Here is a 27,308-nt window from a genome sequence, read left to right on the forward strand (position 1 = left end):
TTACAATCCCCAGTTACCGTACATGCATGCAGCTATAACAGAATAGCTGTTATTGGATAGAAGACATTTGAAGTATATCGCAATTTGTACTTCTTTTGCTCTTTGGGAGCCTGTATGGACAACGGATATATCTGCACTAGGACTGCAGCCATTTAATATTTTTAATTCAGTATTCTGTGGAATAATTCCTTTTAATAATCAAGTAATTTAATAAACTGCTTTTCCGAAAATCCTTTCTTACCTGAGGTCCTTAAGTCTGCAGACTTGCATACACGCACATATCTCAGCCCACCATCTGCAGTCTGTGTAGGCATTTATTCTTCACATATACCAAACTGTGTCCAACCTGACCAGGGATGAGTTGCCAGGATTGCCAAATTTAAAGGTTCCTGTTTATTTTGGGGAAGTGCTGGAGTTTGAACAGATGTGTGTAGAGAGAGAATAACCTAATACTCAGTGTTTTGTGCCTGAGGGCAACAGTGTACCTGCTGACGATCTCAAACTGTAGCCCTGTGTTCTTTCTAAAATATTTCTTTGACACTAAATCGATTGACAGACGAGCTCCTCGTAGATATTCTGATCTGGACATATAGAAGTCCACCAACTTTTGATTCCTTCCCCACAGCATGGAAGGATTATTAAAACATGACTGAATTTCCTCTCTGAGCTTGTTGGAAACATGCATAAAGATGCTCAGAACCTCTGACTCTTCCATCTGTGGGGCAATTTAAGAGATGTTTGTTTGATATTTAGTTTATGTATAATACTACTCCAATGACAAATATAGTGTCTAACAATGTTAGTACTGAGTGTGTGGTTATATGGAATAAACAAAGCCTCAAGTTAGTCTTAGTCCTTTTTTTTCGCCCCTGAGCAACCACATTCACACCAGAGTGTTGTCAGTGTGACCTTGTAGTGTTTAGCATGGCGCCTTCACTGATCAGAAAAATAACAGATGTTTAAGCTTTTGATCAAGTTGAAATTTGTCTGATTCCAGTCAGCAGCTGATTTCTTGGTGCAAATCTGGCAGAAACACTTTCACAGTTCACACAGCCTTTAAAGGAGATTGATCTTTAATGCTTTTACTGCAAGATCTGTAGTGAAAAGAACTGTGTTCACTGGGTCTTATTCAGCTTTAAAATGGGGATGGGATTAGTCCAGTCATTAGTGTATGATGATAGGCTAATCACCTATCACTTTGTTCACATGCAAAGTGAACAATGTTTGACTGCTGTGCAACCTGATCGATATCTTCAATGACGTTGATTTTATAATAATTCTGTCGCCATCAAGCTGCATCAGTGAACACATAATTTATTATTGTGTTAAAATTCTTAAATGTTACACTAGTTTAGTTGCAAATTACCATGTGTGCAGTTAGTTCCTTCCCTGCTGTTTGTGCGTGTGTATGTACCTTTAATTCAGTCAGGAGTTTGGGTCCAATCCTTGGATATGAATATGCAGCAAAATACCCAAAATGTTTCTGATTAGATTTGATCAGAGTCTTTTTGGAAGGATTTTCACTACTACTTTCTTTTTTTTTTACTTTCAGACTGTTGTTTTATAATGCATAATAGTACCAACAAGGTATTGTTTTTATTTAATTGGGAGCAGCTGAGTAGCTTCTCCAAAGCTCAAACAATACCTGAACTATGACCCCAAATCCTGAGGAGTTGAAAATGAGGCTTCATGAATGCAGAGCAGGACCAAAGATCAGAAAGAGAAGGAGGAAGTTCAACCTGTCTCTTCTAGTAATCATAATGAGCCAGGATCATATCATTGGATGATATGCGTTACAATATTTAATTCCTCTTTAGGTTAAATGTAAGTTGTTGGTTTTTTTATCCAAAAAGTTGAATAGTAGTTTATGTGATACTATGATGTTTAGAAGAATGTTTCTGTTTCCTTTAAGTTAAAATTGGAGATATGAAGGTAAACTCTGACTCCACTGATGGAAAGATGACTGGTTTTTCTTCACATGGACGCTCTAAAACTAAATGAAACAATTTTTATTTTCACAAATAACCAAATCCAACTTCAGAGGTTCAGTCGGAAATGGCATACTGGGCTAGTTCACTCGGGAAAGTTCTGTTCAGCCCAAGAGGAAAACCTAATAATACCTGGCCTTCATGTTGTAGCTCACATGTTTGTGCTCCTTGTTATATGTAGGTACTAAACGTAATGTGTGAATTCACTGCTGCCTGCAGTGCATCAGTAGCAAATATGCAAATACCAGCAATAATTTGTTATTTTGTTTATTCGAGTTTTAATGTGAAAACACACTGATCTCTTATGTTGAGGTGGTATAACAGGTTGGGACCATATGATTTTTGACAGTGCCCAGGTGCATTTATTAGTTCAACATAATTAGTGATCTGAAGACATGCTCACAATGGAAAAACACCAAGTATTAGACAGTCACGCATGCACTGCATAGCTAAAATCCATAATATTTTCATTTCTTGGTAGTTAGGGGTTTTTTTAGTAAAGAACAAAAATGCATGTTACTTCAATCACAACTTGTAGTAGGCTATAAATGCAATCATCTTTCAGGTGGATTATAATTTGAGTGGTTAGCCCTTTAAATGTCCAACACAGCTAATTAGACATTCTCAGATTAAGAAATATTTTTGATACCTTAGAACATCCAGCTGTAGCTTAAGAGTCGTATTTACACCCTTTAAAAAAAATTGCAAAGATTCAGCTTTTTTCCAATTCTTTTTCTCCTCATGAAACTGTGTAGTTTGAATAGTGACATGATGATGTTTGTTGTGAATTACGGCTAAATTATTACTTCATTCTGTAGGCGGAAAACCAAAGTAGTGCGGCCTTTCAGGCTATCTTGAGCAAGAGCCTGATAGTTCTCTGACCCTGGGTCAATGCTATCAGCGTACCTAGCCAGTTGTACTTTCAAGACACTCTATGTTGGGTTCTTATAGTGATCTGGATGGTTTGCAATGCATTTGGTGTGGAACCCTTGTTTGAATGGCCTGGCTGAAGTTGAATCTACCGTCGTCGTGTCTCTGAGCTGCTACAGCAGCAGGTCACGGAGCCGTTTCTATGACCTTTAGAACCGTCAGTTCTCTAATACGACCTACAACTCTGCTGTCATTTGCTGGTTCTGTGATCCTAACTTTCCTTAAGTAAGCACACATCACAGGATACAACAGGCTTGAGTCGTTGACTCTTGAAAGTCTCATTACAAAACCGCCCTGTGCAACGTTCAGTCAATATGTATACAAGTCCATGTTCATTGTTACTCTGCCTGGTGTCAGTGGAAAATAGATAGTAGCTCTAATGATGGCCATATCAACTCATTTTACCAGCAAATCCTTTATTTATAACCTAATGAAAATCTAGTGGTGGTGGAAGAGTGAAAATCTAGGACACTTGGTTTAAAAAATATATGTATTTTTTGAAAGTGATGAATGTGACGGAGCATCAGTCCCTTACTTACCGTGTCGCCAAGTACATCACTGTAGCTTTGTTTGTGTTAGTGAAATGTGCACATTTTTAGCTAAATAAAGCCTGTATTGACTAATTTGTATAATTTTTCATTTTGTTAGTATTGGAGACCACTTGTGTACTCTATCATACTGGCCCTGTTGGGTAACTAAATTCTGCTTTCAAAATGTGTGCATTTTGGTTAAAACAAAAGTTGAATTCAGACTTTTACTATATTTGTAAATGAAACAAAATTAGTTGAATAAAATGACTCTAATTTAAAGATTTCCTGATTTTTATTTTATTTTTTTAATTCTATGCTTGATACCAATCTAGGTCATTTAAGTATTGTAGATATCAAGTATTTATGAGGTTTAAGGACCACGGCCACCTGTGAGTAGCAATAATCTGCAAATGCTTGAGACCCCCATCTAACACTTATAACTGCCTATTGTAATAGTTCATATACCAAAATACACCTTAAATAGCCACAGGGGAAACTGTCTAGTATACAGGAGCTAATGTTTATATTCTTTCTTATCTATGCTCTTGGAATCAGCTTACTTGACAGTTTTTTTTCTCTAAACATGCTAACATTCAGGGTGAAAACCCATAGAATCTCAGGAAAAACAAAATGTCCATGAACTGTAATCAATTTTACATGTTGTGAACACATAAAGATTGAACAAATTACCTTTTTTTTGTTTTTTTTTGTTTAGAAAACAGTCTTACAAATTGTAGTGACACACCACATTGGAGCTGACCAAGTCACAAGCAGCAGCCACCAAAAGGTATCAAGAGCTAAAAGTTAGCCAGGGACTTCAACACTGTATGTGATCATCACTAGTTGTTTATAATTATCAATTTACTCTTTCATATATAGATTCCAGTACATGGCTTTGGTTTGTCTCATGTTTTGGTCTGCGTCAGTGATGATTTGGAGAAAATGCTAATAATACTTCAAAGGAGTTCACTTCCCATGCTTATGAATCAAGACAAGTTGAGTGGTCCAAGTGAATGGCCTAGAGGAACTACATCTGTAACTTCGTATCTGTGCAAAATCCGTGTAGAGATCAGCATATTCCCACACGACGCAGTTTACAGATGTACGGACGCATTCATGGTGCAAACTTGATTTAAAAGTTATGGTTAGATGATGAGACTGTGGAGATAAAGAAGTCTGGAGCAATTTTTGCAGCTGAAGAAGCTTCCTCTGTTTGAGAACCAGAGCAGACACCAGGTCTCCTGGTTATTGGCATGAACTATGTTCTGTGAAACAGACCAGTGCTGCTTGAAAGAGATTCTCCATTAAAAAGTTAAACGCAGTTGTCATGTGCTTTATTGGGTCAAAATTGCATAATTGTTTCAAAAAATCCATTTAATTGTTTAACTTTGAATCAGGCTGTGTTCTAGAAGATGTGTGCAAAGGTACAGCCACAGAGTTTTTGATGATTCTAATGGAATATTCCCTCACATATCTTGGTGCCCTGTAATATAATACTCCAATCCCACCCAAAGCAAGCATTAGGATGATTTAAACCAGGAAGTAGGTCAATGAGAGCATTATGAAAGGCAAAATGATAGCAGAGATACGTCCTCCTCTCTTTCCATCACTTAGACATCCATCGCAGCTCGGCTATAACACTCCCAAACCATCCCGAGTTACCCACAGTAAAAAGAAAAGAGCAGCACTCTCTTTAACCCAATAAAGCCAGATATCTTGCTGACTCACTGCAATGGCCTCCTTAGGAGCCATGCCAGGGATATTATGGAAATGATTCATTAAAGGCCAAGGTTTTTAGCTGGTTTTATCCAGCTTTCAGGGCAGCCTGACAGTGGGACATTTGATCTCAATTGCAAAGTGGCCCATTTCCCTCAGACATCATCACTGCAGTCAGTTTCAAGGGCCCAACTCTGCCTTTTAGCCTGCCGGCCACGGGGCAATCAGCTGTTCCCATTTGCAGGCCCATGTTTACAGATGGAAAATGCATGTTGTTTCGGGAGGGAAATGAGCGCCATTTCAGACTTGCGATGCAAGCATAAGATTACCTCTGAGCCCTGGTACAAATGGATCAGGTGTGGACTGATGGCAGCCACGGCTCATTAGGAGGGAATGTGTGTGTGTGTTTAATTGATGCACTAATTCTCAGCCACTCAGGAAATGGCCCTTGGGTGGGTCTTCCAAATGGCACACAAATATTTACCATGGATGCAAACATCTTTGGAAGCCCATCTACTCGGACCTGTTTAGGCATGTAGAGTGCGGTGAAAGTGTGTCCGGGTCTGTGATACAGCGCGGTGATATCATCTCTCCATCCTCCACCGCTCAGCTGGCCGCTGAAACAGTTAGATGACTCATCAGCGTGGATGAATTCCTTCAAGCTCTCCCTTCTCTCAACCTCAAGAACTCCTTGTACTGATGAGTTCAGATGAGGTTAAAATCCGCCCCCGCGCTTTTCATGCTAGGCCAGATTCAGCCAAGAACGTTCGCAGTCAGGCCCTCGTTTAGGCCAAAGTCTTAAACGATACAAACTAGTCATCAAACACCGTCAAAGGATTCTGCTTTTGTTTTTTTTTTCAGTACATAGCCCATGGTATCTCGACTTCTCAGCTCTGATGTATCACATTTCCATTGTGATGCTGTACATCCATCTGTTTCAACGTGCGCACATGTGGGTGTGTGTGTGAAGCATCTTGTTTAGTCAGTGTGTCTAAAGGAAATGGGTCACAGTGCCCTAGTTCTCATTGTGTGGGCATGCATGTTTCAGCGTATTCCCTTTCAGGTGTTGTTTTGTCCCGATTGACTTATCTGCAGAAACATTTACTTTCTCCGGCTCCCCTGCTGTTCGGCGGCATGTTGCTCTCTTGTTTACCTTTTCTCAAGGTTGAACAAGAGCTTCTAATTCCACCTTCCCGTCGCTCGCGTGCACACGCACGCGCTCGCGGAGGTCTCGGAGCAGCCGCATTTGGTCCGGCAGCTTATGTTTTGCCTTATTTAATCATGTCAGGCCATATTGAATTTACAAATAGCGGTCACGCCGCATGTGTAAGGGAGCTACCCTGTTGAGTGTGTGCAGCAGTGCTAGGCTGCAGATTACATGATATAATAGTGTTTAGGCATCGCCTCCCCTTTTTAAATTCCTTTAACCTTGACTCCCCTTAAATGCAGGGAGAACACATCTGCCAGGCTGGTGTCAGACATTAGGAAGACACACTGCTCAGGCAGCATTGTCACTTTTTATTAACGCCCAGAGCTTTGCATGGACACCAGCTGTTGCATCAAGTGGAGGAATCTTGGCGGGATGAATGACCTTGACTTTGTCTGCCGCTGCTTCGGCTCAAACCCCCGCTTAATTCTTTTGTTTGCTCTCATACATTTTAAATGGATTACCACTCTTGACATTGAAGGTCATTTAGCAACTAAGTTCTTGTGTGATTAAAGAAGAGTGTTAGCAGCAGGTGTGGCCATGCTTATATTGGCTAGCAAAGATGGCAGAACTTTTAAAGAGTCTCTGGTAAGTGTGACTCTGGTCCTAAAGATGATCAAACACAGTTCAGGATCTTAAAAAACTGACATCCTTCCATGTTCGCATTTAATCAGAATCTCACTATTCTGTGGAAAGACGGCTATTTTTATTTCTCTTTTTGTTGGCTGCCCCTTTTAGAGTGACACTCTGGGTGGCGAGTCATATTGCTCGCATCGAAAAGAGTCACTGAATGTCAAGGTTGACCAGGACATTCTGATCGTATGTTAACGTTTAGTAAATGTGAACATCATCTAATTTCTGTTAAAACTGAACAGCAGCAGTTTGTTCCACTTCTGAAGATGTAATTTAAAGTGTATCTATTAAGATATTTTTGTTTTAATAGTTCCTACGTTTATTTGATATTTTGATTATCTTCTCTGAACAAAAGGAGACGTATTGACTGGAGAAAGTAATTGCTCATTTTAGTAATAGTTATTAGTAAAACTGCTCATTGAGCAGAATGTTCTAACTTTATGCTGTCTATAGAATATGAAAGACCTAACAAGCTAATATTATCTAGTTCATTTTGATTAATATTATCTAGTTCATTTTGATTACTTAATTAGACAGATTTGAGCCTTTTAAACAATTTTAATAGAATTAATTGCATTTTTTTTTTTTTTTTACATAAAATAGTCTGGAGTCTGAACCTGTGTACTGTGTTCCTGGTGCAGGTATAAATCTGTCACACAAACAAACAACAGCAATGGACGACAAAGCGGCTTCTCTTGGCCCGCTGCGGGTCATTTTTGCTACAAGAAACGATCAGATGGAATGCTGGAAAAGACTATTGTGTGCAAGTTGTGCTAAAAGGAGTTGGCCTATCAGCAGAGCTATTCAAGCCTAAAATAGCATCTCAGTGCTAAACATGTTGCAGGAAGCAGAGACGTCCCCAACACTGTCAGCGTTCACATTTCTAAGAAGTTTTTTCTTTTATTAGAAGTTCTATGAATGGGGATCTTGAAAAACCTAAAAGCTGAACAACAACATTAATGATAGCACTTTGCACCAATCTGATGACTGAATAACCTAAATATCAGATTAAAAAGCACAAATATCTTTGTTGAGCTACATGGCTATTTAGTGAATAACTTGTCAATATGTAGTCTTCAATTAAAATATCATTGTGATTATTAATTAAAGACCTTGCAGTTAAAATTTTAATCGAGTCACACCACTAATAAATGCACACACATACACACCGGCCTTCTGGTGCTAACATGCACCTTACTCTTTGGCTGGAGTGCAGTGACCTTTCCTGTTGCTGATGCCTCTTAAGTAGCATAGGAGTAAAATGAAAAGAGAGGGAGAAGGAAACAGATGAAGAACCAACCAGCCAGGAGATGATGAAGCCGCACCCTCCCCATCACTAACCACCCCTTGTGTGTGTGTGGCAGACTGTAGGGGTAAAAATCACTTTAGAACGGTGCCTGCTCTGTCATTGGCTGACATTGTCAAGGATAATGGATAATCACCACAAAAAGTGTGGAGCTGCTCGCTTGTGCCGTGGTGTCCCGCTGTGGGGGGAGAGGGGGTGGAGGTCAGGCTTTTTGGGTGCCACCACCATTGAGATGACATGTTAACAGATGTGTAAGGTCGTTCACAATGTATACAGCAGAGGAGATAATGTAATAGTAATGCACACATCACAAATTCTCAGTGAGGAGAGGTGGAGCGCTGTGTGCTTTAGTGGTTCAGTACAGAGGACAGCTCCCCCTATATTAAGGTCAGGTGTTTAACAGACATTCGTCACTGTGGAGATTTTTGTTCCCATTTGTTTTTGTAAAAATGTTGTCTCTTGGTTGCCATTTCTTTTTCTTCTTTTTTTGTCTGAACAAGCAAAAATGCAGAAGAATACCTGATCAGAAAAATTATATTTCTGCTTTGACATGCCTAGTTGCCAAATTGTCTTAATTGATAAGGGTAGAAATTTACCTGAAAATTAATCAGAGAGGGATTGTTATGGTTTTTAAAATTAAGTTTCATTGAAACCTTGAAAGTTGAAATATCTGAGACTTCTGGTCAGACACAGGCCAAGACTGACGCAGACTTCTGCTGTCTGAAAACGACTCCAATCTCAAGCACGCATTGTGCTGTTATTCAAGCTGAAAATTATGATTATTAACACAGGAAGCTGAGGTAGGAGGCGGAGCACTGCCAATTATCTTTCTATGTGAACCTGAGAACAGAATGTGTAAAACATTTTCAGTCAGTCACAATGTAATGGAAAGGAAGGCAGTTTGAAAATCAATCAAATACATAATTTAGGAACCTTTTGTCACTTTTTAGTAGTTATTCATTACCAAACTAAACACAATCAATCAATCCAGTTTATGTGTAGAACACACTTCAGCAACAAAGTAGTTCAAAGTGTTTTACATTATGAAGAAATAAAAACATAATAAACCTATCATACCAATTATGAAGCCAGAAACAGGCATTACATTTTGTCAAATACCAGCATTAAAATCATCAATGCACAACAGACCTCAGTTACTCTCATGTAGCTAAAATTCACAAATATTTGAGACATCCTCTTTTAAACTGCTTATTTTAAACCTATTTTAATAGGTTATACTCCAAATATACATTAGTATTTTCAATGTAAACCAAGAGTGGAGTTTTTTTTCCACTCTTGGAACTGTCAATCACCGCCAAACTGTAAATCTTATCTGCCATTATTTATCTATAATCCATTCCCTAACATTCTTGTATATTCTGTATAATCTGTATAATCTGTGCATATAGCTCCCATATTTATATTTATACACAATATCTACAGTATATCTCTTGCTATGACCCCTTATAGTCCATACATACATAGTCTTGTACATCTGTGAATAAATATTTATATCTCGTAGAGCACTTCTGGATAGATGCAAACTACATCTCGTTGCTTGTACTTGTGACAGTGCAATGACAATAAAGTTGAATTCTATTCTATTCTATTCAAAGGAAATTAATTGCGCCCTTAGATCGGCTACGTTGTGAACACTAGCCTGTAGCGTATCAATTAGCACTGCGCCTAGGTATTTCAGCTTCCCAGCTGCATTTTCTTTCAGCTTTTTTGAATGTGCTTTATGAAAAAAAATACAATTAGGTGAATTTTCTACAATTAATTTACAAATAATAAACGATGAATAGGCAGGGCTCCACTGTTTCCTACTTAAACATCAGACATTTACTCGAAACACTTTATCATGTCTATTCCAAGTATTTGCTTCGTTCAGAAAGATCAGAGGTTCACCGCCACATCCTATATTTCCCATTTAAGTAACTATCGACCTATTATTAAAGAGCCATCCAGTGCAAGCATGGTGACAAAATTAAAGCTGGCTTCACATAAATCTCTGAAGTTTTTGGCTCTAGTTGTTTTACGTTAGTAAAGGTTGGCTTTGGTTGGCCTCTCTTTTTGATTAATGTAAAGTTCGTGGTGTCTCCAGGTGAGAAATGAGCGGCTTATCACCACTTAACAGAACCTCACCTTAAAAATCCTGAATTGCCTCTTTTAAAAGAATTGTGCTAATTTCTAAAGAAAAACTGAGTGACCAATGGAAAACTTTATAAATGTAATTGGTAAATGTAAGGATTGAGTTGTATAGGAACGTCTATACTGCAGTGGTACAATATCCACTGAAATATGTCTTTGGGCAAAAAAGGTGGGCTGTGACTCCAACGTTCTCTGGCAGCAGCAGAGAGAGTGTGTCTGTGATTCCTTTCCATTTCCATTTGACCCTGCTGCTCACTAGGCGTTCCAGTCCTGGCATATTAGTCATCTTGCCAAGGTAAACATGTTTACATGTTGACTGCACTGATCAAATCGGGCATTAGGGGTATTCCATCAGGACGGTGTTAAACCCACTGGCGGGAAAATAGTCTTAATCCAGTGCAGCTAAGATTAGCATGACAGCAGACGTCAGATGGCCCAGGGTGACCAGGTTGGCTCTTTGTCATTTCCAAATTTGGGTCAGCAGTTCAAAGATGGTCTTTAAATTGTAATCGATGGTGACGGAGAGTTCTTGGTGGACTCGTTCTTTTCACTGCTGTCGGAGCCTGAAGAAACTTAGCATGTGAAGTTTTAGTTTGAGAAAGCATTAAAGAGGTCGATGTGATTGTTTCCCTTCTGCTACTCAGATTTAAATCTAAGCTAATTAGTTTATTTCTAGTGTTTAATCCCAGTTCATTTTCAAGGTGGCATTAACTGTGCCACCTCGCTGCCCTTGCTGTCACCACCTAATCCTGTGGCACCCTGTGAACCTTGACCTCAGAGATGGGAAGGCTGATCTAGGTTTTTGACCTTTCCTCGGCTCCCTGTGAAACGTTCAGGCTTGTGGCTAAGTAGGTTTTCTGTTGCCTTTCTTCACAAACAAGGTCTGCTGTCCTGCTATGTGACCTGCAATGTCTGCTTGCTTAGCGGACACAAAAGGTGAGGACAGCGTCGGGACAGGACAAGGACAGCTGCTGAGCCGAAGTGGAAGCTCTGTATTAATTAACCTTTATGAGATGCAGCCTGGACTGTCGGCGGTGCCCTGTATCCACGGAAACCACGCTGACAGGGTTCAGAGCAGAGGTCTCCCAGGGCAGCACCGCTGACACTGTCATGGCAACTGGCACGACGTGCACCCCGGTGTTACCGACTCTGCCCTCCTGACAATGGTGTGCTGTGACAGGTCCGCCCAATTTCCGAGAGAACCTGTAATGTCTGTGCAAACACACACACACACACCTGACAGCAGAGTACAACTTCTTTTATTGACATATCCTTGTTTTGTTTCTCTACGACTGCACCTCTGTTTTTTGTTGGTTTTTTTACCAGTGAACATCCCTCACGCTAGTCAAGTCCTTTCATGTTTTTTGCTCTTGTATTCTAATACATAAGCTGTCTAGGTCCATTTGCTATTATGCGTTATGCATGTTTTATATATCTCTTTGTGTAAGTGCGGCAAGCTCTCACTAGTCTAGCCCCTTAAAGCTCTTTTGTACGCGGCACATTTCTTCCAAAAAAAAAGAGGTCTTGAATCCGACGGTCATCTTTAAGTCTTTACTGAACTTAAAAGAAAATAAAAATAACAAACAGATTCAAAACAAATAGAAAGTGACGGTCAAAAGACTGTGTTACTCTCAAGGTGCCAGACTTCTACAATGAGCAAGTACTTTCATCTTTCATAAACGAATTAGTCACTAACCAATCAAAAGGCACCATGTAAGCACAATACAATTACAGATGCTTATCCTTTTCAAATAGCAGAGTAAAAAATTAAACTCACGTAAACACAAAATAACATTTTGTATTAAGTTCCAAAAATGTATATATGGCTCCTACACTCCGTGTTTGGTCATATTAAAACATAACCCCTGTTTGAATGCTCAAGTTTTCTGTGTCATGTCATGATGTATTCATCTAGTCCTCACCAGATAAGATAAATACAGCTGAGACTAGATAATAATGCATGCCAGGTTTCCGCCATATCGCTATTCCTAAGAACAACATCAAAATGTTGAGCTGTCTGAAAGACCTGTCAAACTGCTTTTACCACTAATAGCATGGAGTCATCTTCTGAATTTCTCAAGATTCTGGGCCACATCCCTGTTAAACTTTATTAAAGTTAGTTGAAAATCATTTATTATTCTTTTAAGTCCACCAGATTATGGAAGAGAATTAGGGCCAGTGAAAAAAAAGTTTAATGTCGAAATTCTGCCTTTCTTTTTTCAGTAGCTCTTCTGTACCAGTCCTATTCAATTGCAATGCCTCATTTATTTATTTTTTCTTTCAGAAAATGTTTTTTAGCAGTTTTGTTGCAGATTATATTTGCTGTCCTGATCTTGTTTCATGTCCTGACAAGTATAAGCTGTCTTACGACCTCACATTTGACTCTGAGATACTTTATCATTACAAGGAACTCATAACTTAATGTTGCCAAAGTTTTGCAGCTGTTAATCCAGTCTGGATCATTAACCCTCCCCCACAATCTCTGACAACTAGTATGCAGTATTTGTGCTGATATGTTTTCTTCAAACATGGCTCTTTGTACCAGGAACAAGCAGACTTATTTATGTCTAAGGATTTTGGCTAAAATGTTTTTCAAGACTCGTGTATCTTTTTTTAACACAACTTTTCCAGACTTAGCTGAGGTGCCATTATGTTCTTCGTTCAAGAAAAAAATTGACTCACACCTGACTGTTCTTCTGCATAAGGTGTATCCCAATCAGGATTCCTCAGTGTATTGTGGACAGTCATTGCTGCTTTGGTGTTATCTGTGAAAGGGAACTTTTTCTAGAAGTTCTGTAGGTAGCTTGACAAATCTAAGCTCAGGTGCCGTGATCTTCTTACAGCAGACGTAAGAAGCTAAAGGACTGCATTTATCTGAAAACGCAGAGTCACAGGTAGACTTCGAAAACAGGCAAGAGCCAGGACCTCTCTATCTCTGCTAAACACACTTAGCGCTGATGCCACAGAGGAATTTGAACTGGAGCTTAGAAAATGAGCCGACACTGAACCCCTGCTCAGAAACGCATACTCTTATGTGTGCAAGTAAATTTATATTTCAACATGAATATTCTGACGTCTGAAAAAAGGAGAGAAATATACTTTCATTTAAAAAAAAAAACGTTTTTGGCTTGAATCAAGTTTTTTTTTTTTGTTATTATTATTTTGGCCTATGTGTTACAGAGACGAGGATTTCTCCCAGTAAATGATCCATATGTGTTGATACATGTTGCCAAATTAAAAAAGGAAGGTCTGGTCTTAAACTATCATGATATTTAGCTTATAGTTGCTTTTTGGTTTTGTTTATATTTTATTATTTGAATTAGTTATTTTTTGTTCTTTTTTTTTTAGTTTTGTTAGAGCATCGCACTGTTGAACCTCTAGATTTGCAGCTTTTTTTTTACTTGTTTCTGTATGAAGTGTTCCTAATGACAAAAAAAGATTAAGGTACAAATGCGTGTTTTTTATTAGAAAGATAAAATAAAGATATCATCAATATTGAACTCTTTTTTTTTTTCCAAAGAAATAAAGTAGAATTATCTTGTTCTAGATTGTGAACCAGAGATTTGTGGTAATCGTAAAAACTAATTTAGAAACAGCCCTTTAGCTTAACATTGGTAGAAAGCAGTGAAGCATATGCTAAACTTAGCAGCTAACAGTTAGCAAGTTGTGCTATTCTCACAGCAATTATAAATCTTTGGTATACTTTCTGACTCAACACACAGTGCCCCCAAAGTCGTCTCTCTCTAATATTAGTGGAACTGAGGGTTGTCAGCCACCTTGGCAAGGACTCAAGAGCTGCTGGCTTATTTATTTCAATGTGAGTCTTAAATACCGATGCAGAGAACCAAGGTTGAAATTCTCCCCTTTATGTCCAGGCCTCAAGATGAAAATATACGTTCATCTTCAACTTGACAAAAAATGCTATGGAATTTCATATCATGCGGTCCCTAAATCTAAATCTTGTTACACTACTAAATAATGAAAGTCATTGTCGATGTCTTTTTTTTGTGATTGTGTTAGACTGCTTATGTTCCAAAGCAGAAAGCTTCCTAAACCAACTCTTTTTTAGATTTAAGCACATTCTCAATTTCTACAACCAATGTGGGTAGAATAAATCTGTATTCCATTTGATTTTTGATTTTGTGTGTGTGTTTTGGCAAGCCTGAATTAACCTAATATGTCCAGGTTAAATTCACCTCAAATTTAATGTCCTAGTACATAAAATCTTCCAAGTGAACCTTATTGTATGTCCTCATTCTAAAGCTTATTGGTGTGTTTAAGCCTGAGTGCTTAAATGCTTGCTGGTGTGTACGTGGGTGGGTGGGTGGTTGGCTTTTGCTCCACTGAGACCGTGGGTTGCTTTGTGTGAGATGTAACTCAAGTGCATGAGAAGGCAGGAGGTGGTAGAGAGAGATAATCCGCTGAAATGACAACCTGCATAAAGAATTATGCACAGCTCTTACAAGGCCCTTCACTTGTGAAAGACGCTGCCGGGAGAGGCTTGCTGCTCAAGACCTGAATGTTTTCAAGGTAGTGGGCTTGAATTTTCAATTCGGATCTAATCAAGCCTAATCTGTTGGGTGGCTGTGAGGGAAGAGTGCAGAGAGGAGAAGGAGCCGTGTGCAGTCAGTCTGAAATGTTGCTAAGTAACAGAGATGGCAGACAAGGTGGGGAAATGAATGTGATATAGTGCACTGCAAATCCTTGCTTCTCACACGATTTCTTATTTTTCTCCTCTTTTCCCTCCCCCCGACCACGTCTCCCTCCCTCTTTTTCCCTCTCCCTCACTCCTATAGGTCACCCTGCAACACACTGTGAGATCTACAAAGCATAAAGGCGCCACTGACAGAGCAACAGCCAGGCTGAAGGACAGACACACTGGATATCAACAACGATGGATTATGCCAACATCTCTGTGATAAAGTCCCACTGACTTCGCCACTGCCACTCATGTGAGCGTGAAGGTGGGCCTTCTGGGATCCTGTAGCAGTTACAGGCATACAACAATGCCTTGGAGGCTTGCCTGCACCAGATTTCCTCCAGCCATGGTGGCTGTTTCATCACACTAAGCCAACCACAGAGAGGGATCACATACAGCCGGTGCACCCTTAATTAAACCTTTATACTCACTCTTTGCAAATCACAACCTCTTTTTGGTTTCTAATAAGTGCTTGCAACTGCCAGCCAGATGACTTGGACAGCTATCATTTACCAATAGCATTGCTGAGCTATAAGAAGGGATCTGAGTATTGAACATGACTCATGGGGAGGAGCCTGGCCCTGAGACACACAAGGATTCAGCTGTTTTAACTTATCTGGAAGGTTTACTGATGCATCCAGTGGTGGCCGGGCCTGGGGCCACGGCAGGTGGGAGATCCGAGGCTTCCAACAGCAATCAGGAGCAGGACAATAAAGTGGGTGGGCCTTTACCACAACCAAACCATGACCCAATGGTACCCAAAACTGGAACCAATGGGCCCAAGCTAGGTTCTTCACAACACCTAAAGAAGGCCCGGTTGCTGCGCTCTGGAGCATGGAATGATCCAGGGAACCAGAGAATGAGTTCACCTCCAGTGGAGCTGAATGGCCAAGTGGGAACCTTGCAAAATGGTGCCCTGGAGACATCTCCCCATGCTGGAGAGAGTACCCTGTTGGCGTCTTTGCTTCAGTCATTCAGCTCAAGGCTTCAGAGTGTAGCAATGTCTCAGCACTCTAATAAGCCCACTGGTGAGTGTTCTTCTCCATCCAAGGCACCAGCTACAGATAAAGAGCCACTACCTGTTTACGGCACAGCCTCAGGTCGCCTTAAAGGCCTCATGAGAAAGAGCAAACTTCAGAACCACAATAACACCCCTTACAGCCGCCGGGGCCACAGTCAGGACAGGCCACCAGAGTCCCCCAGGTCAGCACACAGCGCCACACCTCCTGCAGCTCCCACAGCGACCGACTCTGTGTCCTGTGCAGAACGTTTGAAGGCCGTGGCCAACATGGTTAAAATCCGTTCTAGTCCCGCACCCTCACCCAAGCCCAGCGTAGCTTGCAGTCAACTCGCCCTCCTGCTGTCCAGCGAAGCTCATCTCCAGCAATACTCCAGAGAGCATGCCCTCAAAGCTCAGCTCTCAGGAAGATCTGCCAGTGAAAGACTGGCCGCCATGGCAAACCAGCAGCATGGACAGGACAGAAGGCCACCAAGTGTGGGGGGGTCTTCAGACACAGTAAGCTCCTTATCGACTCAAAACGGAATGACAACAGCCACAATAACAACGACACTCCCTCGAACGGCTGCTACCAATCCTCAGAGCCCCTCGCTGCAGAGAGGCCACAGCCAAAACTCTCCTCCCTCTCCCCCACACGCTCCAAGCCTGCCTACCAGGGAGAAGCGAGGCTTTGACACACGTCCAACCCGCCCACCCCAAACATGCAGCAGCTTGCTCCTGCTGCTGCTGAACAACCACAACAACCAGAAGCAACTGACCAAGAATGGGCACCTGGAGGACATCAGTGGACTTCTGCCACCAAGTGGCTCCTCTTCAGTCACATCAGACAGTGAGTGCTCTGTCCATGAGAGGAGCAACACCAAGGACAGCAGTGATGCTGAGAGCTCCTACTCCAGTTGCTCTCCCATTGACCTCTCGATGAGAGGCCGCAGCAGTTTACAGGACACAGGGCCCAAAAGTACACCCCCTTCCTCCTCCTCCAGCTCCATGTTCTCTTCTACAACTGTGTTCTCCTCACCCCCAGTAACAATATCTCCTCAAGCTCCTACCCAGCCTCCCACTACATCCTTTTCTCCTTCCTCTATGGCTGTTTCTTCTGTTTCATATCCAATTTCGTCATCTTCCTCCTCCTTTTCTACTTCTTCCTTGGACAAATTGACAGAATCCTTACTAAACAAATGGAAGCCAGAGCCATCAAGATCAACTGTGTCCAAGAACAAAGAGCCTGAAATGAACCCAGACTTAAAATCCCACCCCAAGGTCACTCTCATGCAGCTTCTTCTTGAGCGCAGAAATAATGAGATGGCTAATAAGAGCACAGGTAGACAAGATTCGCCCCTTGATATAACTATGGCTAACATGTCACGAAATCAACAAAAGGGGTCAGTTACTTGGGAAGAGGGTCCAACAAAGAGCCCAATCGAAAGACCTGCAGGCCCGTCCCAGTCCGTCTACTCACTTAGTCGTGACACAGGTCCTGCAATGTCCCCATATTCATACCCCTCTCCCCATGTCCAGTCCAGTCCACTTGATTTGTGCAAGTCTAAGACCTTCCCTGCTGACAAAGCATCAGAGCCTGCCTTCAGTGCCAGTAAATTGTTACAAAATCTAGCGCAGTGTGGCACGACTTCCCCACCCCCACCTATCTCCTCTGGAAAAGGGGCGAGCCAGGAACTCAATGACAGCAGGCCCCATGCTCTGTTGGAAAGACTCAATACTCCTGTCAACAGGACCACCCCTACCCCGCTGTCTGATGGAGCTTCAGGCAGTAGCACACCTTTCAGTCGTAAGGAACCTTCCCCGCCTTCCTCACAAATTGAGAACCTTCTGGAGAGACGTACTGTGCTGCAGCTACTTCTAGGCACCGGTTCAACTGGTGCTACAGCCGGCCGCAAAGAAAGACCCAGTGGAAGTGGCCAAGGGAGTGCTGAAATGGAGGGCGGCTGCTTTGAGAGGAGCCCTACTGCCTCCATCCTCTGTGACAGCTCTAATGGGTCCCCTTTGGATGTAAAAATAAAATCAGAGCTTCCAGAGGATGTAGGGTCATCCCTTACTAAGTCTGAGGACTTGAGCGGCAAAAAGAGACTGAGTTCCTATGGGAAGAATAGCCCGCTCTCCGATTCTCAACAAGACCTAAAGACGGAACCAAGGCCTGCAGAGGTCATAGCGAAATATGGCCTCCTCAGCCAGCTGCTTAAACAACAGACTGCTACCTATTACTCCAGTGCTGCAACAATGCAGTCTGAGCCACAATCCAGACAAGTCAAAGAGGAGCATAGGGACTATCCAAACCCCAGTCCTAAAAGGAGACGGCTCTGCTCCGAACACACAGGCAGCTTGAACAGTATCAGCTCTCCAAGAGCAGTGGACAGTGGTAACGCAAACATGTCTGCCTCATCTACTCTTCAGGCAGACCCTGAGCAGCAGAGGGGTTTAAAAGAGGAGGAGCTTCCACCAAGAAGCCCTATGAGTGAAACGTTTACCAGAGAGAGTCGTGGATTCAACGTGTTGAAACAGCTGCTGCTCTCTGACAACTGTCTGAAGGAACTGTCCCAGCAGCCGCGACAGGGACCCAGTCCCTCTATTCTGCAGACCACTGGCAAAGCCAATGGTAACATTCTCAGTCAGCCTACACAAAATCATAACTTCCTTCACCTGCCTAGCTGGCACACCCATGGTTCCCTCAACTCAGGGCTTCCAAATCATCTAAGACCACTGCCCACCCCTCCGGAAGGCAACAACCCCGTCCGCCCAGCCCCATGGATCCGCCAACCGGTTCCATGGCCCGCCACGCAAAAACGAGAGCCCCCTACTTTAATCAAACAGGAGCCTGAGAGCCCCATTCGGTGGAGCAGTCAGGAAAACGATGGCATGGACGAGGGTTGTGAGTCGAACCCGGACTCCCCGCGGCTTTCACGTTCCAACCCGATCCTGTACTACATGTTGCAGAAGGGCAACATCCAGCTGAGGAGAGAGGTGCCGGACCAGGCAGAAGGAGCCCGGCCCGCGATCAGAGTCAAAGAGGAGCCAGTCAGTGACATGCACACCTATGAACGCAGCCTGAGCTCCACCCCTCAATCACCAACCCACAGTGACAAGCACAGCCATGAGGGCCAGGGGTTGAGCCAGTCGTCCCAGTAAACAGTTGTATCAACTACAAAAACATATAAAGTGGAATCAAGTCCATTGACTCTTTCTTGTTTTCATTTTTTGTGTACCTTGCCAAATTGGTTTGATGGGAAAAAAAAGAGGACTTTTTCACTTTTTTTTTGTTTTTAATTTGATTTTTAAAAATGTATTGCTGTCTCAATTTTAAATAGCTTCAACGTGGAATGGTAAAAAAAAAAAAAAAGTGGTCCGTTTTAGTCTAACTGATCCAAAAACGTCAGGGTTTTTTTTAGCCCCTACTCATCCACCATTATTTTTGCACTACATTAATTAATGTAAAGTCCCCGTTTATTATATTTTGTGTTACACATTTAATTTATCACTAAAGTGTACACACATCAGTTTTTCCTGCGTTCTGGATGTTGCCTCGCATCAAACATTTAGAGAACATTTCAGGCATCATTTATAATTGATGATTTCAAACAAAAAAAAGTGCTCAGCTCGGAGGATAGTTTTTATTTTCTTTATCAGAACATCTGTCAAAAATATAAAGTCCTACTAATTTCAGATGGGATTTCAGATGAAGCCATTCCCAGACAGTTACAGTGGGCTAATTAAAACAACGCACACGATAGATTCACACTGCAGTTCCCTCCGTTCCAGGTTGTGCCACTATGAATGCTTTTGTCTTGCTTTTCCTCAGAATTCAGGGCTGTGGGGAAAGAATTCATCAGTGGAGATTCACTCACTGTGTTCTGCTTTTTCTCTTCTTTTTTTTTTCTTCTTCTTTTTTTGTGCTGAACCTTTAAGGGCGAGATTCGACAGTGCAAATTCGGGGTAATGTGTTTGCAGATTGTGCAGTTCTGAGCAGATGGGTCAACATGAGAGCGTGTGGCGCTTACAGTTGAGCAACGCTGTGTAAACGGGTTTCTGGAGCAACAGTAAAAAAAAGACTGCTTTGTCTGAGTGACTTATCTTGCCATGCTGGTAAAAAAAAGAAAAAAGAATGAAAGAGAGAGAGAGAGAGACAGATCCACAAAGAAGTTTCAGTGTGATGCACATGGCGCTTTTCTTTTAATGCAATATAAAAGACTACCTGGAGTGTGCACTATCGAAACTGAGCCCTCTGTGTCCTTTTTTTTTTTTTTTTTAAAGTATAATTTAACAGCATGTAATGGGGGGAAAATATTGTCAGTATTGTTATCTTTTCTGAATTTGGTAATTTGTGATTTTTCTTTGTCATAATTTCTTAAACGTTGTGCTCTGCATCACATGTTTTATTTCGGTGGCAATCTCTCTTACTCATAACACATCAAAAAGAATTGCATGTTGATGAAGAGAAGACCACTGGTACTCTATTTGTTTTCAGAGCAGCTGGATACGCCCGCCCGCCCTCTAATCACCGAGACTCCTTTTGTCTTAAAGGGTATCTGGTATCTAGCTTCTTTATTTTTCAATCGTACTGTAATCTTTCCGGTTGAGTTCACTCTGCTTTGTTCATTTAGTATTGTGGTCTTTTTAATACATATACTTCTGACATATGTCTTCAATTATTACTACGTTTTCACGATGGTTAAATAAATTGTGTAAATAGTACTTTCAGTATGGAAGATGACTATTTTGTAATGTTTAAAAAAAAAAAAAAGAAAAAGATATTGCCCTAGTTTTTAATGCCCTGAAATGTAAATACTGATTATATGCGTACAAGTGTACATACGAAGGCAGAGGATACTATGCCCATCTTTTTATTTTATTTTATTTCTTTTTTTCTTTTTTGGTTGGTTTGTTCTTTGCATGTGTCTCTATGTGGTAAATGATAATCTATCCTGCGCTGTGTTGTGTAATAATGTCTGACTCTCCTCACTGCTGCCTGTTGCATGCAGACGCATGGGAACTACCTGTGTATCCCTACTGGTGATGGGGGAAAATGTCAAGTCTTAAAATAGGTCTTCTTCTTTTTTTCTGTTTTTCTTTTTTTTTTTTTTTCCTGAATCAAAGAGCAAAAAGGTCGGCTTTTATGAGCAGCCCCCTAACAGCAGACTGTTGAACAAGCTGAAGGCTGAGTGGAGGCCGGGGGTGCGAAAAATAAATGTGGATTGAATATTTTTGTGATTTTTATGTTTTCCTTCTTTCCTGTTACTGGTTAACAAAAGCTCTGTGAATGAGCATGGGGCTCTAGTGGGGGATTGACGTACAATCATAGATCTGCATTGTGCATCTAAGAAATACATTTGTAGCAGCAAATATATCTATATATATAAATATATATATAAAATGATGGGGTTTTTTTCTTTTTCATGTGAAGATCTGAAATGATATTTCATTTTTTTATGTTTTCATTTTTGGTGTTCATTTGCACTGATATCTTCAAAAATAAAGTACTAAAATGCATGACCTGTTATGAATGGGCTCCTGTTTCTCCACCTTTGCTCTCTTCCAAGTTCTTTTCTGAAACATTTGGTAAAGCTTTAACACAAATATGATATTACCGCCGTTTTTATTTTGTGGAGAAAATGATAAATTCAGAGAGAATTGCTTGATGTGGACATGATTTGGTACTGGGATAACTAGAACGAGCGCCAGAGAGCATGTGTGCTGGCATTACAAGCAGAACTATGGTTTATAACCATTTGTTGGAGTATCTAACAGTTGGTTAAAACTGAAAATGAGCATCTCCATGAATGAATCAGCTTTAGCAACATTTGAGTGAGTTTGTTAGATGTCACATAAAGCCTTTGCCTGATTATGGGTGAGTGGTCACCGTATGTAGTTGCAATAAAAATGGAGCCAATGACTTTCGTTGTTTTGGCTAACCCTGGGCTGGTCTGAGATTCTGACTGTATGCTGACCTTGAGTAAATATAACGCTCTCGCCAGTATTTTAGCGTTTCCTACAAATATTTGAAACAAATTTGCATATGATTATGTAGTATTTTTAGAAACGAAAAGCATAACAATTGTTAATGCAGTGAAAAGAAAATAATTGTGATGTCATAACCTTGTAAAGTATAAAGTCTCATGGAAAATATACACTTAGTTCATTTTGGTAGCGGCGTTTCTACTCCGTACTTTATCAAACAAGGCAGTCTGTCAGGCTGTCTGCTCCTGTAGCCAGACCGCAGTCAGAATCGCCTCTCCAAGCTAAATTAGGGTTGCACCGATTGCAGTTTTCTTGAAACGCAAAACCATAGGAATTGTACGATGGAAGATTCCCTCAACTCCCAATGTTCACTCTAAAAGTCCAAACTACCCACAGATTCAGTCATCTACAGAAACAACTGCTGGTCTGCCTTTCAGCCGTATAACAGTTCCTCCTTACTTCTTTGAACAACTGAACCTTCTGCCTTAGTAACACATACCTCAAAAGACTACATTATGATATATAATCAGTAAGAGCTGGACAGACGTCCGTTTAGAGTATGTTTTGTATTTGTAGTCATTTTTGATCCTTACTTTTTAGCATCAAGTCTGCACAGATGGGATTTGGCATAAGTTGTTGTTTTGCCCTTTAAACTGTTATTGCACCGTTAAATACACAGAGTATTACTAAATAACTGCCAGATACTGAAAGTTGTTTTGGAGAAAGAGCTAGAAACATTAACTCACTGTACATTGTGAAGAGCTATAACTTCATTTTTTCTGCTTTTTGTTTTGTTGTTTTCGCTGTAACTCTTATGTAGAAACAAATTGGTGAAACCCTTCTGCTCCCCGTTATATTCAACCTGTTACTTTGAATTCTACGGCAGGAGCCCTCTTTTAATTTTGATTAAGAATCATGTTTAAAGTGAAGCCAAAGTAGCATAATTGAGTACAAGACAAGGAGACCTGGGGGTCCACGTTACCAATATGACATATCACAAAGATGGGGGAAAAATGGCCTTCATGTGGGTAAGCAGCTAAACGATGGAGTAAGATAACTGTCAAAAAGATGCGTGCGAAATCATGCACACATCTTTTAGAGAGTTACTCCATAGAACTTCCATGTTGGTCCAGGCTGCGTCGATCCACCTGATCAGTTGCGACTCATCAATCGTCTCCAGTTCCGCTGAGAGTGGAGTAAACATTTTCATTTTAGGTCTTGGAGCGTTTTGGAAATGATCACTGGGAACTCACAGCTGAGCGATCTCACACGTTGCCACCTGGCAACGTCCTTAGTGATTCAGACATTGTTCAGCTGAGAGGACAGAAATAAACGTCACAGTTTATTTGTGAGGGTGTAGAAAATGAACACCTGTTAAACTGGTGTTGATTTTCACGCATATTACTGTTTTAGTTGGAGTCGTTGTGAAAAGTTGATAGATTTTTCCACCTTGCCGAGGATTAGCCACATTAGCCTGTAAAAGGAGCCTTAATGGAGTAAAATCTGTTGGAATGATACGGTACATCTTTTTGACAGTTATCTTTCTCCATACTTGTGCAGCTGAGAAAAACAGCTGCAAACATTTGTGACAGTGTAGATGCCTGATATCCACTAATACGGTTTTCCGTTTGAGTTTTTTTTAAGTTTGTAAAATCAGCTGATCGGGTGACGTCATTAACTGTCCACTGCTCTCATTTTTTCACACTGTCTATTATTATGACAGTTATTAAAAATCTTAACTCATTGTGTTGTGACAGTTGCTGCGGTTACAGGTATGGAAGCCAATGCCGATAACGCGTACTACTGCACTTTTTAAAAAAATATCCAAACTATCACATTTGCTTTCAACTGGAAGCTCATTTGCATATTAGACGTGTTTTTGTGAAGTTAAACCATAACTGGCGATTCCTCATCATTCTTCAATTGTTGATTCTGTTTTTTTTAAAGACAGGATCTTCTGTTATTTTATTTTCTCGTTATTTTTTATTTCGCCGTGGGTTGTATATGTGCCTGTTTATGTGTGTGTGGTTTTACTCCGCCATCGAATTCCAATAAACCAAAGCAACCATTAGGGAAATTGAGCACCGCCATCAAAGACTCTGGCCTCATATTAAAAGTTATTATTATTATTTTTAAAAGGACATCAAAGCCAAACGGCACTTCCTGTAATCAAACACTGCCCTATTAAAGTGAAGTGAGAGGATGTCCTGTATTTGCCCCCTTCCCAAAAAAACGTCTCGTGCTCCTGAGCTGGCTGCTGAATCTCAACAAAAGCAGGAAAGACACGGACCGGTGGGAGGAAGCAGAAAAGGTCACCAGATGTGCTCCGAGAGTCCAAGGATGTGTCTGACCCTGACGGAGAGGATCTTTTATTACGACTCTGTAACGTCTCTGTGCCAGCATTTACAGAAGGGGCCGAGCCTGACGACTCCTCGTGTCGCTCTGTAGAGAAACAGCTTTAGCGTGAGGCTTTCTAAAGGTGAAGATGAGTTCATAGCTCGGCTTCCCCCCTAAACTGGCTTTGAACGCCAAGTCCAGCGTGCAAAACAGACGTCTTTTTGTCTTGCAGTGCACTTTTGAAACCGCAGCACAGTTCCTCCGCGCTGACTTCCCCCTTTTTCTTTTAATTTAATCCTCCCCATGACTGGCTGCGCTCTCTCTCTCTTTAAACTCTCGGTAACCTTTCCCCCTCCGTGAACTTCTCCATTCCAAGATTCTTATCACGGCTGAACCGCCGCTAACCTCTCGATTTCCTCCCGATTGCCGAAGCGGCGGCGAACATAAAGGAGGGGAGGCGTGGGGGTTTAAGCGGAGGTCAAGGTGTAAAACTTGACAATCGGCCGTTTGTCTTTGATTTCCTGACCTCGGCGGGAGGCCGAAAGGATGTGAGGCGCCCCGGCCGCCGTTGACTCAACCGTGTTTAGGCCAAGGACTTCGGAAGTCCCCACAACAGACCCTCCGTAGTCACAAGGGCCCCCAAAAAACTATTTCCTGACATTACAGTTGCTTTTTCTCTTGACAAACATCTTAATGGCAGCACTTATCTTGCGCAGCTGAGGGCTTATCTATATGGGAACGCGCGGGGCACTTCCGTACGCCAGGCATGTCTGTCGATTAGTCGTTAATGATGGACTCTCCCAGCAGGTGCTCCGTTTATTCACATGGAGACCATATGAAGCCCGCCTTGCGTTGTCATGGCAATCTGTGCTGGAAAACAAGGCTGGCAGATCGCTGTCCTCTCTCCTCCAAAGGTTTTGAACTCTGAACGCGACCTCAGACGTTATGCAAACACACACACATGCGCGCACGCACACACTTAAAGTCTTGTGATTTAATTAGCATTTTATGGGCCTTGTGAGCCCATTTGAAGTAAAGGAAGAATACATGGATGCATTCCTTTCATCCCAACATACTTCATCTGGCAAGAATGCAGTCCCTGCTGCAGATGCTGGATGGGAGCTGAAGAGAGCAGACAACAACAACGAGAAGGCTGGAGCGAGACACCTGGGGGAAGTCGTGCACCGTGAAAACAGGTCAGCACGGTTTATTTTCCCAACCTGGCGCCTGGTTCTCCCTGCCGGGGCCCTGGGCTTTTGAAGATGTACCTCTTTGTGAAGTCTTTTCCTCAACCCCAGGGGTCGCGGCCTCTTGGCCCGCCTCCCCGGCCCTTGACCCAACTCGTTTGGTTTCCCGGGGACACGGGATCATCTGTTTGCCTGCAGCTGTACCAACCTGCTCACTCCCGCTCCTTCTTTCAGGCATCACAACCTTCTTCCCTCCCATTCACATCTGATTAATTATCTGATTAACCAACTCAAAGTGGTGCATAATTGTAAACTGGCAGGCAAATCTAAAGTTTTTAACGTATTTTGCGATAGAAATCCAAAAAGTGTATTCAGCTCTTTACTTGGATACCCTTAGATGAAATCCACTGCCTCAAATCAACTTGCATGTAATTCAGCTGCGTAAATGCAGCTGTTTTATTTTTGACCTTAGAGGTTTTTGTCAGAGAACATTAGTGAGGAAAAAATCATCATGATGACCAAGGAACACAGCAGGCGGGTCAGGGTTTAAAGCAGAGTTAGGTTAGAAAACCACCTCCCAGGCTTTGAACATCTTTTAACACCAAAAATCTTTAGGTAAAAATCTACAAACGCACTAAGACACGGATATACTCCTAAACTGCCATCCCGTGCAAGGAGAGCATTAATCAGAGAAGGAGCCAAGAGCTAACAAGGTAAGTAAAGGTCATGTTCTTTTCAAAACGTGGCCTTTATGGCATAATGGCAAGGAGAAGAAAGCCATGAGAAGTTCACTTTGGTGTTTGCAACTAGCCATGTGGTGGACTGGCTACATGAGATCATAACATGTTGTTGAACGTCCCCCTAATCATGCTATCCCCCATGGCAAAACACGGAGGTGGCCGCGTCATGCTGTGTGCTGTCTGCTTAGGAAGATGGATGGAGGTGGATCTTAGGAGGGAGAAAAAACTGCTAGAGGCTGCAGAAGACTTGTACATGGGAGATTTAGGGCCAGAAAATAAAAAGTTATTAATTACAGGGATAAAGTTGAAATATTACGATGTATTACGAAAATAGCCATAATATTGCGACTTTATTTTCAAAGTACTCGGACTTTATTCTCATGACTATATTCTCTGTCCTCTTGAGACGTTATTTTTGTAAATTTACGCTTTTAGATTTTTCTTTATTGGTATGATTCTAACACTCCGTTGTAGACTTAAAACCTGGACAAGGTTCACTTTCCAGCAAGTCAGCAACCATAAACAAGGACAACAGGAAGGAGCGTGCTCATGTGTTAGCATGGCGCCGTCCTAAATCCAGTTGGGAATCTGTGGCTTTGTACACCGATAATTTCAATCATTGAAAATTTCAGTCTCTAAATCTGAAAATCTGGTATTGAAATACTCCAAAGGGTTTGTAGTAACTATGGTGAAAGGTGGTTCTACTTATTAAATCTAGTGTGCTGAAGACAAACGAACACTGCTCTTTTCTGTTCTTCATTAGTAAAAAAAAATAAAAAAGATAAAATATCCATGTATAATTTTGCTTTCCCTTTAAAATACTGCTTTGTGTTGGTCCATTATGCCGAATCCTATAAGCTACGCTGAAGTTTGTTGTTATAACATGACAAAATGTGTGG

The 27,308-nt window shown here is 41.4% G+C and overlaps 1 protein-coding gene across 1 annotated transcript in view; it reads left to right on the forward strand.

Annotated features, from left to right (window-relative positions):
• Positions 1 to 21,677, forward strand: part of nrip1 (nuclear receptor interacting protein 1) — a 55,464-nt gene extending 33,787 nt beyond the window's left edge. The window contains exon 2 of the mRNA XM_014471642.2: positions 15,258 to 21,677. Within this exon, the coding sequence (XP_014327128.1) occupies positions 15,717 to 19,319 (3,603 nt within the window). The 5' untranslated portion in view covers positions 15,258 to 15,716 and the 3' untranslated portion in view covers positions 19,320 to 21,677. The remainder of the gene's footprint in view (positions 1 to 15,257) is intronic.
• Positions 21,678 to 27,308: the final 5,631 nt, after the last annotated feature.

The sequence above is a fragment of the Xiphophorus maculatus genome, chromosome 11, assembly GCF_002775205.1.
Source record: "Xiphophorus maculatus strain JP 163 A chromosome 11, X_maculatus-5.0-male, whole genome shotgun sequence".
Lineage (NCBI taxonomy): Eukaryota > Metazoa > Chordata > Actinopteri > Cyprinodontiformes > Poeciliidae > Xiphophorus > Xiphophorus maculatus.